At 38.6% G+C, this 22,177-nt stretch overlaps 1 protein-coding gene across 1 annotated transcript in view; it reads left to right on the top strand.

The window, feature by feature from the left end:
• Nucleotides 1-562: 562 nt before the first annotated feature.
• LOC140230145 (coatomer subunit alpha-like) overlaps nucleotides 563-22,177 on the top strand; it is a 42,874-nt gene continuing 21,259 nt past the window's right edge. Inside the window, 12 exon segments of the mRNA XM_072310335.1 lie at nucleotides 563-1,217; nucleotides 9,701-9,814; nucleotides 10,747-10,901; nucleotides 11,618-11,694; nucleotides 12,254-12,363; nucleotides 13,975-14,090; nucleotides 15,176-15,275; nucleotides 17,512-17,647; nucleotides 18,220-18,302; nucleotides 19,275-19,492; nucleotides 20,179-20,254; nucleotides 21,412-21,494. Coding sequence (XP_072166436.1) covers nucleotides 563-1,217; nucleotides 9,701-9,814; nucleotides 10,747-10,901; nucleotides 11,618-11,694; nucleotides 12,254-12,363; nucleotides 13,975-14,090; nucleotides 15,176-15,275; nucleotides 17,512-17,647; nucleotides 18,220-18,302; nucleotides 19,275-19,492; nucleotides 20,179-20,254; nucleotides 21,412-21,494 — 1,923 coding nt within the window.

Here is a 22,177-nt window from a genome sequence, read left to right as displayed (position 1 = left end):
TTTCCGCGTTCCATATGTAGGGTAGTGAGCTGGAACCTATTGGTATTAGATACGCTTTTGCGCGTCAATAGTCACGACAATCTTGTCGCGTGCCTTGGTCACAGATGAATGACGCGATCTCGAAAATCTGCAATTCTATAATATCTCGACAACTCCTGAATAGAATCATTTCGTACACTTTGTACATTCGGGGAACATGTTCAACGTTCTTTGGATCATGCATCGCATCTCTTGACTCGGGACTCGTTCTGAAACTTGCCTTTCATTATTGGATGGTGCATGTGATATCTGAGACGCAGAAATGAAGATGCTAGGACGTATTATTATATCGTCAATCATTTTATATTTCTATATATTTACGGGATCTGCTGCTAATGTGACTATTGACCATGCCTTCATCAACGACAGACAGGAATTCACATGCCAGAGCCCATGGACAGCTCACAGTTTAATCTGGACTGTGGAGACACCTACAGCAAAGCTCGTGTTTAAAATCGAAGACTCTGTTTTCTTCGGAGATTATCATGGTTCTAAAAATGAGACTTCATCCTCTTTAATATATATGACAAAATTGAGCCACAACAATTCAACTTTTGCGTGCTCATCCTACGGAAGAGTCCTGCAGGTCTACGAGATCAAGCGAGTTCTTGACCAAAACAGCTTCACCGGTCCTCGATGCAACATTTTGCCAGCATTTGCCCAGGATTCGTTCGACTTGATTGGAATAGAATTGTCCTGCATCGCGAATTCGTCACAAGGAATTACACCAAGCCTGAGACTAGAAGGACAAAAATCAAAGGCGCATGGAGTTATGGTAAGTGTTGTGACCATCTCCGAGTTTGTCATCAATCGCAACATGTCGTGTGAAATGTCCATCTTCGAGAAGGACAACGTGAAAAGCTGCACTTTTCCCAATTACGTCGAGATGCGATTGTTGTGTGACAAACAAGATGCAATATTTGAGTGTGACATATCTGGAGATAGTGAGATTGAATGGTATTTTCTTGATGCGGACCACAACAAGATCGCAGTAAATGATCCCTGGTTTCAGGATAAAGGGAAAACTTTGCTTCTAAGAAATATTTCAGGATACCATGCCAATCAAGTGGTCGTGTGTCAACTGCCAGCATCAAATAATTCCACCGGTAGAATAGGATTTATGAGGATACCGTCATGCGTCCAACAGTCCGGCATACCCGCCACCGGGGTACCTCGCAGTAAGCCTGACAATCAAGTTTATATCTATATCGCGGTCATTATGATATGCATTTGGCTTGCTACACTGGGTGCCATTGTCATCTGGTGTGGATTTTCAACAAGAAACAAGAATTTGCAGAGGTATGACACAGTTTCCATTCATCACCAAACCATCAACGATGAGGTTGCAGTGAACACAGAAACAATGTCTTCCTCACTGTGATTCAACATCACCCCTCAGACAATATATTGAGATTATAGGAATAGGTCCTATGGTAGCGCTGGTGAAAGAAAAAAAGAACACACGCATTTGATTTGTTTGCTGTCGCTCCTTGCTTCTTAAAGGTTTACCTCTCAGATTGGTAGGTGGCATTTGTCGTTATGAATGGAGACTGAAGACGTATTGTCTGTGCTTAAAGTTCTTAATTATGAGCTAGTCGTGAGTGCACTTTTGTCAACAAAGCAGAGCACTAAAAAAGTGTCTAATGTACAACGTTAACGTCCACTCTATTATGATACTTTGTTGACTATCCACCGTCAAAGAGGAAAACGTATAGTCATCATTGACTATAATACAGTAAAGCAATGAAAGGAAGAATCGAAAAGGAAGGAAGTTACACATCGTGCGTAAATCTAAATAAATAACATAAAGGAAGGTCCTTTTGAATGGAAAAAAAAACCGATGAAGAATTGTTATCATGTTATTACACAGTCAACAAGTAAACAACTATAAATTGTGTTGTCCTATTGTTTCCCATTGCGGTGAACAAAATGATGCGTAATTGGGAAGAGTGTGTTTGAACTATAGCCTTTACAGCTGTTAATTCATCAAGTTGTTGTCTGGTCGCGAGATTGCTTATTACCTCATTGCAATGTCGGTGTACTTCTTGTCGAAAATATTATGATAAACAATTATCATTGTTTCAGTGATATTCATGTCTTCAAATTTTACTGAAGAAAATCATTCAAAAATGTCAAGTGATTGTCCTCTTCCGGAAAAGAGAAGATCATTTCTTTGTTTTATTCTTACTTGTATTTTATAGCAGGGGGTATATAGTGTATTAAATGTTTATAAAAGTATGATTATTCGTTTCCAGTGACAGTCTTTTTTCACACTTCTCACAACTAACATGACTAACCCATGAGCCTATAATATTCTCTGAAATCAATATTTGTTGGCAATGTATAAAGACAGTGATAGACTCTTTTATATGCACATCAGAATTATCTACTGGAACTGAGTACCAAGAGCTGGTTTGTTTAGCATCACATTGTTACATAATCTATTATCTCTAAGCAAAGTAAGTAACAAGATTAAAAAAAAAAAAAAAAACTATAATAAAAAACAAGCAAGGCCCCTCAAAAAACTAATACAAGATTGACAGGATAATCGTTTTCTTTAATGTAACAGAGTTATCTGTCACCATGCAAGGTTTTTATACCTATTATCTGAAAATCCATTTCAGTATCGGTGTATACTTCCAGTTTAACATTTGTGTGGGATGCAATATGAAGTTGTCAATTCGTAAAAATATTGTATATTATGAAGGTCCGAAATACACGTGCACGATGTTTCATAACGATCGTTTCATTTTGATCAAACTTATTGTTTCAGTTTGTATAATGTTGCTTGACTGGTTCATGCAAATATATATATATTCATATAATATAACAGGGATACACAAAATGTGATAGTCATTACTAAAATCTATCTATATATCTATCTATAATAGTTATATTTAAATATATTTTTCATATACGCTATATGCCCGGACAATGTAGAAAGAATACCTGTGCCAACGATAGCACAAAGAAGAAGAAGAGAAAGAAGAAGAAGAAGAAGAAGAAGAAGAAGAAGAAGAAGAAATTTTGGTCTGTGATGGCAAATGCATTGAGAGCACACGTAAAAAAAACCCCACACAATTAATTCTTGTATAGGTCTATGGAATATTAAAATCTTATTTGGCATCAGTTATGTCTCAAAACTGGGATTATAGTTCCGCTAGCAATCATTTGTATAATATATACCCTCCGTACATTTCATGTCATGTACGTGTCCTATAATGCATAACATCAGGATATCAGCTGGCGGTTCCTCCTTATTTTTGTTTCTTAATTCTTCTTTTCCTTTCTTCTTCTTCTTCTTCTTCTTCTTCTTCTTCTTCTTCTCTCTCTCCATTAATCTGTCTTCACTCTACATTTCTGCCAATATGATCCCTTTAGTTTTCGTGTTTACAAATTTCGGCTTTCTTATGATAATAATATGATAGAAAATGATGTCTTCTAATCTTTTGTTTGAATGTTCTACCGATGGTTTATCATTATTATTATTCTCTGGTATCGGGTGATATATGTACAGTGTATAAGGTCCTACATAGAACTCTTGAAATATCGATGTATCCTTAGTCTTATAACCCCAAATGATATGCAAGGTGACATGGAGTTAATAAAAGTGTCACTGTCATAATGTTATTGTTATACTGAACTTCTTTCTTGGTTTATTTTCATTTTGCTTGTATTCTATAGTTGCCGAGCTATTATGATGATATTGTAGGCCTGTTACATGCATATACGGCGGTATACAAGATGGCTCTGGGCCCGGGAAACGCTCTTATTTAATTCCATATTTTTTTTTATTATTATTATTCAGATCAGTGTACACTCTATTTATAATTATACATGCGCAATAGAGTATATTATTATAGCAGCTGCGCAATAGAATGTCCTTTATTATTATTAATATTATACTCGCCCCGTAAAAACGGTAACAATGAAACAACAGAATCCAATACCAACATTCAGAAACTGAACTGTTTTCTATGAAGAAAAACTATGGAATAAAATAGTATACCATTAATGTACTTCTAGTCTACCATGTCCGACATGAAAGTATAGGTCCATTTGATTATTCGCTGGCGGGTGAAGACCCGGGACCTCTCCGCCCCCTCTCCCTCTCCCCATTCATCTGGGAACTATAAATTGCGGAAAACTCGTGGACTTGTGTGTGCGCGTGTGTGTGTGTGCGCGCGTGTGTGTGTGTGTGTGTGTCTGTGCTTGTGTCTTCCTCTGCTGCTCCCATAACATAATAACTTATATACAAAAATATATGGGCCAATTTTATGTTATAGGCCTATCTGATATGTATACAGACAAAGAAATTGTCTGAATTGATTATGCTTTTATGATTCTTGAAAGTGACAGAGACTTGAGTTTTATTAATCTGATTGTGGTATATATACTCTCTATATACTACCTAAGAATAATATGCCCACATTCATACAGCCTGTTATACGTGTACCAATATACATCTACTCGCCATTATAACATTGGTTTTGTTATTGTTCAGGCGAATGAAAAGTATAGGTCAACAAAAATAAATCACCATGAATATCTTACATATTGGTAAGGATAAAATTCTTAGTTGCGGACAACTTTACACCCCGAAGTGTGATTTTGTTTCTCGGTTTTTTTCATAGAGTATATATTGAGTAATGAGTAGTGGCAGTGAAATTCGAAACAAACGGTCGATATCGTCCTATATTATTGTCTCGTAAGACACATTTTTTTGAAAACAATGTGAAGAACGTGTATCCCGCGTGATTCGGTGTTACTCGGGACATCGCATGAGGCATTCGTGCAACTAATTTTCAGAGGACAAAAGAAAAAAAGGGGGGAATAGGCCCTATCAAGTTCGTGATGACTATTCAAAGGGACTTGTCAGATAGATTACAATGATCCTTTTAATCAAATAGGCCTATACATGACTGTATCCATTTGCCTAGTATGGCCTATAATGTGCTTTTGAAAAATCAATCGTAATATGAAACAGATTCTATAGAAAGGACCTACCATTGATTCAAATTCACATTCAAATTCAAATTCAAATTATATTTTCACTTTTTTTTTTCAACAGAATGTTCAGGAAACATACATGATAAACTTGACATGCAGGTCGTTGAAAATATACCGTATAGCAAGACAGGACTAACAACATGCCCATGTTTACATGATCAGTAAAAAACTGAAGAAACTTTATTCCACGATTGATCTTAAATACGCTCTACTCCGGCGGCTGTACGCTCAATTCGAATGTAAAGTATATCAATCGTAACGCTTCATGAAACATGAAAAAGACCCCCGACCCTACTTACTCCATAATGTGTGAGATATATTACGTTTGTTTGTCTGTTTGTTTGTTTTTGCAATTCAGTTTCAACGCCCTTATTGTAAATTATACACGCAGTAATAATTTGGAAGTTGCCAACATCATTTCAGAATTTGTTAATCCCGCCTCTCTTATTCTCTGGAAGGTTACTGATCAAGCTATTTACTTTACATAGCCGGAATGACCATCATTATTATCGTTGATTTTATAATTCATGTTTTGTTCGTTTCTTGTTTTGTTTTGTTTTGTTTTGTTCAATGTACAAGGCATAGTGTGCAATTTCTTTTGATTTTTAGTCCAATTTATATTAAACATTTTGTCAGCATGATCTATACAGTTTCTTTTCTTGTTATCCATAGCATTTTTCGGTAAATCCCTTTTGATCTCTCCTAACAGGTCATCAGTGCGGATAAGCCAACTTTTTTTTAATTTCTCACAAGTGGTGTGGAGATCAAACATTGACCTTTGCCTGAAAAAAACAAAACAAAACAAAAACAAAAACCAAAAAACTACCAAGTGCATTACCTAGACTTTTTACAAAGTGTTTCAGAGTTGTTGGAATCATCAAGATTACAGATACATGTACTATGTGTTGGTTGACACCAATAAACTTCAGGTTTCTTACATTAGGTGAGATAATGAGGAACCTACAATAACACGTGAAAGAGCATGTTATTTCAAGAGGAATTCGACGTTTATTTGATTAAAAAAAGATGGCTTTAAGAAATGACTGAGATATTCGAAACACAGCGATCCAAAGGTGGGGCCCACCATTTCATTACGATCACTTTGTTTTACTTTTTATTTGGATGTCTCAGCCATTCCAAAACCGATTTTGATCAACTAAACTTTGAATTCATGTTAGAGTGGTATGCTCAATACTGTTTCATAACTTGTTTCTGTGGGCCTATCTTGCAATTTGCAAAAAGTTAAAAGCCTACAATCCTCATGAACTCCACCAAAACTACTTGTAATACCATCCTATAACTTCACGTGAGATGTCTTACTAAACAACTGGCACAAAAGGCTAAAATTGCTCTCGTGTGCAATGTGACGTGGCTACGCAAAATGCACGTAAAAATTAATGCTGTTACTGGATCGACCCACCCGGTACCCACGTACGTACTGTACTTTGTGCACGGGAGCTAGTCCACCACACTCGATCACACGGATCGCGGACTAATCCGTTGCTTGCCGTACATGCTGATGTGGGTAAATCAGCTACCAACCTTTACTTCAAGAACGTCGTGAATAACAAGTTTCTACCAAATATCAAGGGATTGCATTTGCCTGAAATCCTGCTCCAGCAATATGCTGACAAAATTTGAGACTAAATCGGCTCGAGTAAAAGGTAAGTACGACTGAAACTGGTCTTGGCTTTAAACTCAATTAAACAAGTTGAGATTGATTTGAGTGGCATGCATCGTCAATCAGTTGTGCATATGATATGTGCATATTTACTGCACTTGCCACTGACTGCACTGCTGCAAGTTGTAACACGGAGAAACAAACTTGTAAATTTAACGTTAATTTAAACTAGCTAGGTCTAGACTAGTCTTGACTTTAGTTGTATCTCCACAGTTCGGGAAACCCACTCACAAGGGGGGCCCCTCCTTATAAGTAACCCGTCCCCCTTATAAGTAACCCCGTCCCCCTTATAAGTAACCCCCGGGGCACCCCTTATGAGGAGTCTCCACGCTTTTTTGCAATGCAACGCGAAAATGAAAGGACTGCGGTAATTCGCTTGATTATGTCCATAAAGCTTCACAAGTTTCCTAGTTACTCACGAAATTTGAGCAAAATCGGTTTGAGGCATCATATCTAAAATCATGGATTTAAATGCGATGTCAAACGACCCATGCGAATGCTGAAATGCGAGCGATTACTGGCGTGAGTGTCGCCAGGCGCGGCGGCGCGGCAATGTTTGAGTGCAGACGTGGCGACTGACCTCCGTACTCAGTCGCCACGTCTGCACTCAAGCATTGCCGCGCCGCCGCGCCTGGCGACACTCACGCCAGTAATCGCTCGCATTTCAGCATTCGCATGGGTCGTTTGACATCGCATTTAAATCCATGATTTTAGATATGATGCCTCAAACCGATTTTGCTCAAATTTCGTGAGTAACTAGGAAACTTGTGAAGCTTTATGGACATAATCAAGCGAATTGCCGCAGTCCTTTCATTTTCGCGTTGCATTGCAAAAAAGCGTGGAGACTCCTTATAAGGGGTGCCCCGGGGGTTACTTATAAGGGGGACGGGGTTACTTATAAGGGGGACGGGTTACTTATAAGGAGGGGCCCCCCTTGTGAGTGGGTTTCCCGAACTGTCCATGGCATGGCATGGGTATGGCCATGGCTGCACTACACTAGCACGAATGGGCATTCACACTCACAGTATAATTTACAAACATTACGGCCAACATTGACATTAGGGACCTACCGGTTTACTACAACAGTCCAAGGACGCATGCACATTATTGTACAGTGATGTATGATGAAACAGTTACTAAAATACCCATGAATAATGATGTCCATGCCATGGTATTTTTATCGTGTTTAGTATGACCCATTCCCAGCTAGCTGCTTTCCATGTTCGTACTTGCATTCACATGCACCGGTAACTAGACTATACACAGCCCAGTCGCTGTACCGGTAGGCCCTACAGCTGTACATGGTCGTCGCGACAGGGCTGTACGAGCGCGACCACCAACCACTAGGAGAGCGACGTAATTGTATCACGATAGCTTTGAATTTTGATACTTAACATCATTTTTGTCACCTCAAACTCATCGAGTATAGGGCCTACTCTTCAATATTTACTCTAGGGCCTAGGCATCCCTACATCTGATGCTATCACTATCAGTCTTCAAATGTATGCAATGAAACTTACCGAAATTGATCATCATATCCAGCATGTCCACACGGTACACAATCTTTCACGCCAGGCCTAACTATACACAGCCCAGTCGCTGTACATGGTACGCCGACGTACCATGTACAGCGACTGGGCTGTGTATAGTTAGGCCTTCTAGGGTTTAACCCATTGGCCCGAATTCACGAAGGTGGTACAAATGAAACCATGGACATGGTCTAAACCATGGACAAAAACCGTGGAGCTCCAAGTGTCGCATGGAAAATTTCGTTACAAAATCAGTAATTTCGTCGGTGAAATGATTATTTTGTAACGAAATGACAACATTTTGTAACTAAATGAACATTTCGTCCACGAAATGATAATTACTATATCGAAACGGTCATTTTGTCGACGAAAATGACCAATCTTATAACGAAATACTCCGTGCAACACTTGGCGCTCCATGGTTTTTGTCCATGGTTTAAACCATGGTTTAATTTGTACCACCTTCGTGAATTCGGGCCATTGAGGACAAGTCCCGATACCACCGAGTATACTCAGGCAGGTGTCTGTGAAAAATGCTTGTTGTAGCAAAATATGTCCATCCTCATTGGGTTAAGGGTTAGAATTTAGGGTAAGGGTAACATCAAATTTTAGTCCGTATCTAGATTTGTATGGCTGTGCTGAAGGTACAACAGTGTAGAAGCCTAAAATGGTTTAGCCCCCTATAACCCATCATATTGACCTTTCCAGGCTCAGGATTAGATACAAAAGTATCTGCAACCTGCAAGTGTATGTCCTTGACTTACAGTGTATAGTCTGTATGGCATTGGTCATGGTAAAGTAATTCAAATAACTTGGGTTTAAAAAAAAGAGAAGAAGAAGAAGAAAAAGAAACTCAACCATGGATATGTTTGCATCTATAGTGACAATAGTGTTACACTGTAAGTCAGTGAGGTCTTCCGGTAGAGCCTGTATGAGGCAATCATGGCATTGGTAGAAATTTAACAATGCTGCCTGTTTTCATTTAAGCTTACACCTGTAGAGCAACATTGGCCTGTAAAGGGATGGTACAGTATTGGTGGAGATGAGAGTTGGGCTTTTAACTTTTGGCAAGATACCAAGAAAACACCTATGATATAATACAGAGCACACCATTTTAAGAGGAATTCAAAATTTATTTGATGAAAATCGGGTTTGGAATGACTGAAACAAAAAAAAAAAAAAAGTACAACAAAGCGATCAGAGTAAAGTGTGGGTCCCACACTTTATTAGAATTGCTCTTGTTTTGGATATCTCGGCCATTTCAAAACCAATTTTCATTAAATAAACATTGAATTCCTCATAGATTTACATGCTCTTTCATATTTCACAAGAGGTTTCTCATTATCTCACAAAAAATGTTAGAAACCGGAAATTAGGTCTCAACCAAAACTATACGGTCCCTTTAATGCTCCTTGTATCACGTTTTATAAAATGTTCTCAGGACTCTGTTTTCACCCGAACCGACCATGGATCCTGGCCAGTTTGCACAACGGCAACATACAGCTGTGGGACTACCGCATGTGTACACTGCTGGAGAAGTTTGATGAGCACGATGGTGAGTGTTGAGATGCTAAGTCTTTGTTTGTTGTTGTTGTTTTTTTCTCCCTCCCTCTCAATCACAGAAAAAAAAATATCTGGGTGTACAAGTTAAATTCAAGATAACTGTGCATGTTTATGCTGGTTGATTTGTGCTGATCTGAAGATTCTGTGTAAGCTCTGCAGAAACATTATTGAAATCATCAGGTTACCATAGACAGTGCGTCGATATTGTCCGTCTCATATTTTGTGAGGCTTTTTTTTTTTTTTTGATAAGTACAGGTGTAGGCTGAATAGCAATCATTCAAGAAGAGGATATGTTTAGTGATTCAAACACTTAGTAGGTGTTTGGTTAATGCTAAAAGACTCTGCCAAGTGTACAGAGTATGTCTTCTTCGTCTTATGGATAGTGAATACTCGAACAATATCAAAGTATACTTTTGCACATACGTAGATGTTATAGTGACAGTGCTGCCGTAAAAGTGTCAGCCTATCTGCAGCAAATTTTGCTGAAGTAAATATCTAGAGATAACAATGCCTGTTTTGTAATCGGCAGATCGTTGAGTGAATCCAACCCAAATGTTGTACATTTTATGCCCATGACTAAAATTGATCACAGGTCCTGTAAAAGTGGATATTTTTGTGCAACTTACATGTATTTTTCACACTCTGCCCGGTAAGAAGAGTTCTGCGTGTTAATTCTGCGTAATCAAGACAGTAAGTACGTGAACATACAGCAAGCAAAAGTATTCACGTGCTTTTATTTTCGCGCTAGTTTCTGGTTGCCTGAAATGCGAGAAAATTTCAACACCGCGAAAATTTCCACTTTTACAGTACTACAGTCAAACACTGAATGATTAGTGTTTATTTATGTTGGTGTAGGGCAATGGGTCAGTCAGGTAAAACCTCACCCCAATTGATGTGGATTCCTTAAATTATGATCATGTGCAGGACCGGTGCGTGGTATCAGCTTTCACTCCCAGCAACCACTGTTTGTATCGGGTGGAGATGACTACAAGATCAAGGTGTGGAATTACAAGCTGAAGCGATGTCTCTTCACGTTACTGGGCCATTTGGACTACATCAGGACCACCTTCTTTCACCATGTGAGTCACTGGTGATGGTGATGATTGTGATGATGGTGGTGATTGTGATGAGGATGATGTCTGATGAAAGTGGTGATATGTCTGACTATACATGCAGCTACAATAATGATGATGAAGATTAGGAGAATACTGACTAATAATAATGGTGATTGTTATGGTGATGATCATCATAGTCTTGATTTTTATGAAAATGGTGTCTTTGATGGAAGTGATGAAATGAGTGACTGTTGCCACAACAATGATGATGGTAAAGATTAGGATGATGATGATGATGAATTCATTTTAGGATTATCCTGTTGCCAACCATGATGAAAAGCAATATGAAGATGATTATGATATCAAGGAGAAATCAACATGAGAATATGATTAAAAATGATAAGGTAATCATCAGTATACAGTTAACTAAAATTGTTTATTTTCAACGCGGTAGATGAATACATGTACCTGAAAAAAAAGAAGAAAAAAAAAAAGAGGGGGTGGGGAGTTCTTGAAATTGCATTTAGGTTTTAATGGTTTGTGTGTGTTACTGTCCTGTACTGTGACATACTTTATGCTACACTGTAGGTCCACCAAATATATCTTCAGATCTATTTGCACTATAATTATCAAACGATGAGAAAAGCATAATGCATCATTACAAAAGCATTATTTCAAAGAGGAGGGTGAAAAAGAAAAAGTTTGTAACTTTGCAAAGTTGCATTTTTTGTTGTTGGCAGGAGTACCCATGGATCCTGAGCGCTTCTGATGACCAAACCATCCGGGTGTGGAACTGGCAGTCCAGGAACTGTGTGTGGTAAGAAACTTATTTCAGTAGATGTGTTCAAACTTTAACTTTGCTCTACTATTTTTATTATGCTGTTTGTTTTCACATCAGATGGCCAAAGCCATGCGTTTACCATGGAATAACTGTGGCATCTTTGAAACAGGATGTTTCAATCAAACTGTTAGTATCATGCAAAGTCTTATTGTCAAATGTTGGAGTGTCTTTAGTTTGCTGCAGGGGCACATGTATTGTACACTATACACCATAAGTTCAGTGTGTTACTGTATTTCCATGTTGCAAAATTCCAGATTGACGTAACATGGGACTAACACAATTCTCACAGGCAATAAGGTTAAGCACAAGAATGCAACTGGTTCAGGTTGTCTACTTTACGTGTCATACCCTTCAGTCCCATTGTGGAATTTGTTGCAACACCTTCTTACTGGAGCTTTATTTCATGTTAAGGGAGAGTCTAGATTTTCAGCTAGATCTAAAGAAAAAGATGAACAATTTTTTTTTTTGGTTAGTTTGTCTCTAAATGTCCATGTGTGCAATACTTAATAGCTGTATTACCTTTTGAATTTCTCAGCGTGCTGACTGGTCACAACCACTACGTGATGTGTGCCAACTTCCACCCCACGGAGGACCTCGTGGTCTCGGCCTCGCTGGACCAGACTGTTCGGGTGTGGGATATCCAGGGTAATGATCCTCTTTAATCCTTTGCATGCTATGAGTGCTGATTGGAACAGAATCCCCATAGCATTATACACACTGTCCAAAGTCCCTGGTGCTGAAAGGATTGTTAAAGGCACTCAAGTACAAGGGTAAACCAGTCGTCTGTAGCTACTTCCCCACCCTACTCGTTTTTACAGTGTACCTTCTTTCGTTGACACAAAGTTCAGTCTAAAATGGAGAGGTTGCAATTTCACTTCTAGTAGTCTCTCCCTTTGGAAAACTTCATCAAATCAAATTGCAACAGAATGATAAAGTATAACTTTGAGGACTTTGTTCAGTGCAAATGCCATCATTTTCATGTCTTATTACCATATATGATAATGGCAATTATGGTAAAATTTTTCATCAGCTGTTACAATAGGGTGGTAATTGTAAGTATTTGTACATGTGTAATGTAATAACACAAAAGTGTACCGGTAGTCAATAGTACAACTGTACTTATTGTGTGTGTAAAAAAAAAGAAGAAAATGAATACCATACATTTATCTTTCCCCAAATTATCTAGTAATGATACAGTGTATTGAAATAGATGACATCATGAATTACCGAAGCTTCCTACCTCTCAGATCATTTACAGTACTTTCGTCAATTTAAGAATTTTCCAATCTAATTTTGATACAAAGTAACTCTGAAGAATGAAATTTACAATTACAGTACACAACACAAATTTAAATGATAATTTGTGTGCGGGTGTTGCATTTCAAATTTACCTTTTAACCCTAACTAGGCCGGGGGGGGGCCTCCGAGGCCCCCCCCTCGACGTTCCGCGCGATGTATCGCTAACGTGAAAAGCTATCGCCGCGACGTTTCATGACTTTTTTCTGTTGAGTCTCCCGCATCTTTTGACACCAAATTTGCGATGCCCGGGCGCGCGGTTCCGAAGTTTCGCATAAATATGTACATGCATGTCAGACCAAAAATTGCTCAAAAACGTGAATTCGTGTACAATTTCAATGGAAACTGTGCTTACAGTCAAATTTCATAAAAGCATGATTATTTTGGGGTTTTATTGATTAAAATCAATTAATAACATATTTTCTTGTTCGGAACAATGTCGCGGACAAGTTTCATCGAAAAAACAATGAAAAACATAAAGTCGAAAAAACAAAGAAATACATAAGAAATTCAAAAAACAATAAAATACTTAAGAAATTTTTTCGGATAGCTCAATTTTTTTCTCTTATATTTGCTTAGGACACTAAAAAGAATATTTACACACAAAAAAATGTGCCCATTTCGAGCTTTATTTAGTGATTTATACCAAATTGTCCGATTTCATGCATCATTATGCATAAATTAGCATAATTTAGCATAAATGACAATTTTTTTAAAATCTAACTTCGTAGTACTTTAGATTACACCATAGGCAATGTGTGTGCCAATTTTCGTCGCGATCGCGCGGTCGACGGCCGAGATCTGGAGGGGGGGCCTGGGAGGCCCCCCCCCGGCTCTATGATCTACCTAAATAGCCCGGCCTAGTTAGGGTTAATACACTGTAAGCAATGAAATGTATTTTAAACAGAACCTTGGTGATGGATTTAATTCAAATAATGATGATGCGCCATTGATCCACAGGCCTGCGGAAGAAGAACATCGCTCCTGGACCCAGCGGTCTCGAAGAGCATCTCAAGAACCCCATGACCCCTGACCTCTTTGGAACTGCCGATGCCGTAGTGAAGCACGTACTGGAGGTATGTCATCATGGAATAATTTTCCTGGTATCGCATCACAATTTGCTATGCATTTTTACACCACTGCTACACACACTAACTTTTGTGTAGCAGTTTTCTTGCCTAGAAGTGTACAGGATATCATTGAAGATGTTTTTCATCAGCTGAAATTGCTAATCAAATTTGAGTTTGGAAATTATTCTCTGGTCATCATGGATGTAATTCAGTACAGTGGACCTTTAGGCCCAAATTCACTAATGTGGTACAATTCAAACCATGGACAAAAACCATTGAGCGCCAAGTGTCATGCTAAATATTTCGTTACGAAATCAGTCATTTCGTCAATGAAATGATTATTTTGTAACAAAATGACAGCATTTTCTAAAGAAATGAAAATTTCGTCCACGGAATGATAGTTTCCTTAATGAAATTGTCATTTTGTAGACGAAGTGACTGATTTCATAACGAAATATTTCGTGCGACACTTGGCGCTCCATGGTTTTTGTCCATGGTTTAAACCCTGGTTTCTAATGTACCACCTTCGTGAATTCGGGCCTTAGAGTGCTTATAGTGCCAATTGGTGTAGAGAACCCTGTGGTGTTGTATACACTGTCCAAAGTCCATGGCTTACAAAGGGTTGGATAACTGTCCTGAAAGTGAAGTCTGCCTCTTCCAATGAAGGCAGTGTTACTTTCCACACAAACTGGAGTTCTTTTTGTACAGCTCTTCTTCCATCTTTTCTTTCTTCTGTATGAGGCAAGTTGCCGCAGAACAAGCGTTCCATTTTCTTGCCTTATGAAATCATTTTGCTGTCAAACTCTGTATTAGAAGAAAACCAAATAAATCAGTGTGTCCTCTACATTTTTTTTCATATTTCATACTAAATGTAAGTGATGGCTATTCTGTTGTATCTGAAAATTCTTTCTTTAATCATGTAAAGTAGTTTATACCTACAGTACCACATGGGTTAGCACTACCACATGTATAAGCTTGTTCTTGTTTCCTTCCAAAATGTTGTTTGAAAGTTACAGCACAAAACAAAACTTGTTATTCCCTGTGTGATGGCCTTGTGAAAAATTGAAATCGTTTTCTTTACATTTTGACAGGGTCACGACCGTGGGGTCAACTGGGTGGCGTTCCATCCCACCATGCCCCTCATACTGTCAGCGGCCGATGATCGCTACGTCAAGCTCTGGAGAATGAACGGTAAGCACTCACAGGGCACAAAGGTAGTTACACGGTTACAGTTTGTTATTCCTAAAGTTTGTTATTCTGAAGGTTATTTAGTCCGGAGGTTCGTTATTCCAAAGGTTCATTATTCCAATGGTTCGATAACCCTATTTTAACTGGTTGGTACCCCCCCCCCCCCCGACGTTTCACACCACGATTCCGCAACGCGCAAAGATTTTGCCGCGTCGTTTCATGACTTTTTTTATTTAAGTCTCCCGCATATTTTGAGACCAAATTTGCGACGTCCAGGTATACCATTCTGAAGTTACGTAATATTTTGCATATGTATGTCAACCCGAAAACAGCTCGAATTTTTATTGTGTGCAAATCCAATGCAAATGGTGTTTTTTGGTTAAATTGATATAAATTAGATTATTTCAACTTTTAATCATTGAAATTAATCAATTCTAGTGTAGATAAGCTTGAAAAAGTGCCTGCAACAAATTTTAACCCAAAAACAATAGAAAACAAAAGGTCGAAAAAACAATGAAATACTTAAGAAATAATAAAAAACAATAAAAAACAAAAGAAATTGATTTTGATTGCGCTAATTTTTTACAAGAAAATTGTTTGATGTGTCTCGAGGAATTCTGACACTAAAATTTAGCAATCATTCAGTCTTTTTAATGAAGGTATAGGTGAAAATATGATTTCATGCATAAATTTACATAATTAATTCATTGAAAATAGAAAGGCAATATTTTTCTATTGTATGACCATGTAATTTTGTTGTTGACATCCGGCTCTATCTTTAGGCAAAATTTTGCGGTGATGGCGCAATCGGCCCCCCCCCCAGTAAAAACTTGGTCTCAAATAGCCCAGTTAAAATAGGGTTAATCCAAAAAAGCGATAAGGTTTGTTATTCCGAAGGTTCATTAATCAGAAAATTAAATAAGGATAGTTATTCCAAAGTTTCGTTAATCTGAAAATGAAACAAAGCTCGTTATTCTGAAGGTTTGTTACGGACCCTATTTCATTTTCAGATCACACACCTTCGGAATAACGAAACTTATTTCATTTTCAGATGAATGAACCTTCGAAAAAAACCCTATTTCATTTTCGGATAAACGAGCCTTCGGAATAGCGAACCCTATTTCAGTATTGGATTAACGAACCCTCGGAATAACGAACCTTCGTAATAATGCCACAAATGTTCGGATTAAAGGGGATGGCTAGTAACTGATCAGTGGGAATCAGTGGGAATGCTGGAGGATGATTGTTCCAATCCTTGTGGGATTCATTTAAGAGTACATTATATATCTATTTTTGTGTGAAAATTATTTGCTTCAGAATGGTCTCATGTTCAAGTAATGTGCAGTTTAATGTTTCCAGGTAAGCGTCCCTGGTCAGTGACGGGGCATTAAACTGCACATTACTTGAATATGAGACCGTTCTGAAGCAAATAATTTTCCCACAACAGTAGATACAGTTGTATATAATGTACTCTTAAATTAATCCCACAAGGATTGGAAAAATCATCCCCCAGCATTCCCACTGATTCCCACTGATCTGTTACTACCCATCCCCTTTAACAAACCCTTTTTAATTTTTGGATTAACAAGCCTCTAGGTATCTAGGGAATTTGTGTGTTTGGATTAACAAACCTTCGGAATAACAAACAGCACCCAGTTACACAGACTCTTTGCTCTCTGTCTTGTGAAAACAATATTTGGAAAGTGGAAGTGGACTTTTCGTGAAGCATGGGTTGCGATAGACTTTGCGATGTGGAGCCTTTGATGGGAGTAGCATGGCAGCAAATAAATTGATAGAATTGTAAAGATAATGAGGAGGAAATTAGACTCCCACACTTTTTCATTCCAATCATCACATTAGGGAGTAGTAATGAATGCAAGCCATTGTAAACTGTTCATCATTAGCATGGCACCAGCTCTGAGAAACTTGGGGGAGGGGAGGGATGACAAAGTGGCAAAGAAATCACACATCCAGAATGCAGTCTGATTTTGTAGAGCCGGCCAACTCCCTCAACTATAGTTTCTAATTTTACCTAGGAGAGTTAGGGGAAAAGAAATTATTTTAAAGCATTTGCTTGGAAAGTGTGCCAGTAATAGGGCATGATAACAGTGAAGACAAACAAGTGATTTTCAAATACGTGTCACAATTATTTGAGTTTCTGTGAACCCGCTGATGAGGAGTCCTGAATATACTCAGGCAAGCATAATTTTGATGACTTGCTTCATTTCTTTGCCCCCAGATGCCAAGGCATGGGAGGTGGACACCTGCCGTGGTCACTACAACAACGTCTCCTGCGCCATCTTCCATCCCCGCCAGGAGCTCATCCTCAGCAACTCGGAGGACAAGAGCATCCGGGTGTGGGACATGTCCAAGAGGTATGTATGGAGAGTCACTGGTTCTTCAATTCATCACAGTTATGCTATCTGCTACGCCCAAAATGTTTCCTCTTGGTTCGATGAAATGTGAGGGAGGGAATTATGCTCTTGCACTTCATTTCTCTTCATTTTTCTTGGGCTTTTCCCGCAGTTACTTTATAGATCTGTATTAACCTTCCCAGGACAAGAGCGACCGGGTGTGACATGTCCAAAGGTTTTGGAGTGGGCGGTCACTTGTTGGGTCACCATTGATTGTGAGAGCTGCTTTGCCAGAGCTTTGCCTCTCAGTTTGATGAAGTATAAAGAAGGGGGATGACTCCAATATCTGTTGTTTCACTTTATTTCAAGCGTTAGCATGGCCTTTCCCTCAGCTGCAGGCTATTCATATCTATATTAACTTTTGGTACACTAGTTTTTCAGTGTAACTGACATTATGGTCTGAATTTTGTCTTTTGTCTGGTTTTGTTCTGATTTACTTTTAAACCTGGGATGTATACATATCCTCTTCCATAAGTTTATGAACTTGACAAAATTGTACTTTTAATGTATGCATCTTTCTGTCCCTCTTGTAGAACTTGCATCCAGACTTTCCGACGTGACCACGATCGCTTCTGGGTGCTGACGGCACACCCTTCTCTCAACCTCTTTGCAGCAGGTGAATGGCATGAAAGTCTTTTGGGGGAGGGATTTTTTTTTTTCATCTGGTGGAATTGCATCAAAAGGATGTAATTCTTTATCTATTACAACAACAGTGACAACTATTCAAAGAAATCCGTGTTGCATAGATTTTTGCCACCGCAAATGTCAAGACTGGTTTTCCTTCTAGTTATAGTTCTCCCATCAGATATGTTTCCACAAAAGCTCTACTGCTGTCATGTTTGCCTTTGTGTGAAAAGATGTTAGTTAAGATCATTCTTAACCTTCTCTCAACCTCTTTGCAGCAGGTGAATGGCATGAAAGTCTTTTGGGGGAGGGATTTTTTTTTTTTCATCTGGTGGAATTGCATCAAAAGGATGTAATTCTTTATCTATTACAACAACAGTGACAACTATTCAAAGAAATCCGTGTTGCATAGATTTTTGCCACTGCAAATGTCAAGACTGGTTTTCCTTCTAGTTATAGTTCTCCCATCAGATATGTTTCCACAAAAGCTCTACTGCTGTCATGTTTGCCTTTGTGTGAAAAGATGTTAGTTAAGATCATTTTCGTAGAGGAGCAGTGTCATGAGTAATTTGTCCTTCAGGAATATAACATTCAGAGTCCCTACATGAAATATGACAATATATAAAAAAAAAATTAACACCAAGTTCCTATTGAATAAGATGAAATCTAATTGGTTAGTCAGTGTCACTTTTTTAACTGCAACAAGGTTATTGTGTAACAAAATAGGTTAACTAGTTGAGAATGGACTGATTTTGCTAAAGCACGCATTTCCCATAGACACTTGCCCAAGTATACTTGGGACTCGTCCTCAACAGATTAAGATTATTGGATATTTAATATTTAGCAACATTCACAGGTGTATAACTTGCAAGAAAGAAAAATGGAATCCTTTTGGTTGCCACAGTATTGCACGAGATTGCAAAAATAGACTGGATGGTCTCTTCTTCTTCATGGTTGTTCATAGGTCACGACAGTGGCATGATCGTGTTCAAGTTGGAGCGTGAGCGCCCCGCGTACGCCACGCACAACAACCTGCTGTACTATGTGAAGGATCGCTACCTGCGCAAATTGGACTTCACCACCTCCAAGGATGTGCCCGTCATGCAGCTCCGCGGCGGGAACAAGAGCCCCCCTTTCGCGATGTCGTACAACCCTGCCGAGAACGCCGTCCTCATCGCCACGGTAAGTGCTGGATCTTAGCATTTTTTTTTTTTTTTTAAACACTTTTTAATTTCAAATGTCATGTTGTACATGAGATGTCCATGTGCATGTTTTGTTTTGCAATTTTATTCATTTTTTTTTAGTGTGTGTGAATGGTGTATGGGCTTATTACAGTAAGTAACCATGTCGCTTTTTTGGCTGACCTGACCTCTTGCAACAAAAGCGATGCAGAGGTCATCAACGCAAGACACACAATGGCTCTAAAGTCCACCCTATACAAGAGTGAGACTCATACATATTAATGAGCTTCAAATGCTGTGTTTTCATCGCACATGCTCTCAAAAGATTGCCAATCCTGCTTTAGGACTGTGTGTCTAAATGCCCTCCAAAAGAAACTTATTTTGTCAAATATCATACTGGTGCACAGTGGAACTTCATTATAACAAAGTTAGATATAGCAGGATACCTGATATAGCAAGGTAATTTTGTAGGTCCTATTCCAGTCTTTATATATTCTTTTGTTTTTCTCCCTAATAAACGAAGATACTCGATAAACAAGGGGATTTCCATGAACCCAAACAGCATGTTATACAATATTGATGTTCTACAGTTTATTCACAAAGTTTTGTGAAGGCTTAATCCGTGAGGTGCATTGTTGGCTGTGTGGAAATATGATGTAACTTTACTGTGGTTTTCTTAACCCACAGAGGACCAGCAATGTGGACAACAGCACCTACGACCTCTATCAGGTCCCCAAGACCAGCGACTCCCAGAATCCCGACTGTGAGTTAAAATAGGATGAGATGATAATTGAGTAGTATAGCATGGGTAGATAGAATCCTGTAGTCTCATTGGTTGAGAGTCATATATCTATTTTTACTAGCAGCACCCTTCATCAGTGGCGATAGACATGGTTAGGATGTTGGCGCGCGTACTTGTAACAAAGAGTTCAAGCATTCATGCACGAAGTAAGAGATGGCTTGCTGTACCCACGTAGAAGGGTTCGTACACTCAGCAAGAGATGGCTTGCCATGCATCAACACCATGCATCAGTAAAAACAAATGCATGGTTTCATCTATGGCAAGCCAAAGAGAGAGACTTGCAAATTGTCAGAAATACAATTAAAACAATGGATTTCAGGCAAAATTTGTCACTGTACTTTAAAACTAATGATACATGTATGTTCTTGTGCATCATAAGGAATTACAGTATGTGCTTGCAGTAACTGAAATTTTGCCTTTACCCACTCAACTTCAGCTCGCAGGTTAAGCATTCCATAGTTATCTTATGCACACAGTTCATACCGACACACTCAGACCCTTGTTTTATTTGTGTACTAAATTGAATAATGAATATGCTAAATGTGGCTTACAAGTTCTCAGGGAGGGACAGGAAATCTTGCAAATCCTGATGAAATATTTAATCATTTTGTTAATGTTTGGATGGTAAGTATTTTGAAATACATTTAGAGTTAGAGTATGTTTTGCATTTCTTCTGTAAAGAGAACCGTTGGTGGGCAGTTGGGCATTCGCAGATGTAGTGGTGTACAATCTGTGATTTTAAGATTATGAATTGACAAAACTGCAATCGTATTAGCATTTGAGTAGATTTGGAGAGATATACAGTGTATACAAAGGAATGGAAATGGCATTGTGTGCCCCCCCCCAAAAAATAAAAAACAACAACAACAAACAAACAAAAATCTGATGTTTTCTAGGTTCGACTAATGGAGGCTGCAACCTTTATTTCCTGGAATTGTAACAATGTTTTTACTCAAATTTATTAGTGTATGTTAATAATTCAACAGATCTTGTGTTTCATACGAACTTGTGAGTTGGATACCTTCTTGCAACCGAAAGTACAGAATGCTGTTTCGATCAGCATGAAAGAAGGAAGTATTTATTTGTCATATTGTCATTTCATGTTTGAATGTCACCAGCTCCTGAGGGTAAACGTTCTTCCGGTCTGACGGCCGTCTGGGTGGCAAGAAACCGATTTGCAGTCCTGGATCGCAGCCACTCGGTGAGTACTAGAGCAGCAATCCTTCACTTGATGGGTAATGTTCAGTTGTCCTCTGAGACCATTTGTGACCCTGCATCACAAAACAAAACAAAAAAAAATTGCCAGGCATGGATTTTTAGTTACAAGCAGATTCTGAAAGAGCAGACTTCAGTCTTTATAATGATATATAACTTTGATTGGAATGGACTCTCCTAATCTATCCTAACATTGGAAAGACAGCACACACTCTGGAAAGTGTGAACTGAGAAAAGAGGCTCTGAAGTACAGGGTATATTCAAGCTTTTAATCTTTACTAAGTTGTGCTAATTGTGCAATGAATGGAACAAAAAACAGGATGTACAATTGAGCCGTTTTTACACTTGTGTTTCTTAACCCCATACTTTCTCTGACACAGGACTATCGTTAGTCCCGTACCAATTTTTTCAGCTTTTTACACTCGCCAATAAATCCGGTACTAAGCTCTTGTCCTGGGCTAAGGAGAAAACTGACCTTTTTACACTCATATTTCTTAGCCCCATACTTCCCAAACCACATGAATATTCATGATTACGCTGTGCACTGTACAAGTACACGCACGCACCGGCAGCACTTGATTACCTCGTTTCTGATTGGTCACAGGGGGGTCGGACTTCGTCTCCGTCGCTTAGCCCCGAATTATTTTTGTTGTTCTGTTTACACTCGCT

This window comes from Diadema setosum, chromosome 6 (genome assembly GCF_964275005.1).
Source record: "Diadema setosum chromosome 6, eeDiaSeto1, whole genome shotgun sequence".
Taxonomy (NCBI): domain Eukaryota; kingdom Metazoa; phylum Echinodermata; class Echinoidea; order Diadematoida; family Diadematidae; genus Diadema; species Diadema setosum.
Note: the sequence above shows the minus strand (reverse complement) of the source record. Positions and strands in the feature narration are given on the sequence as shown.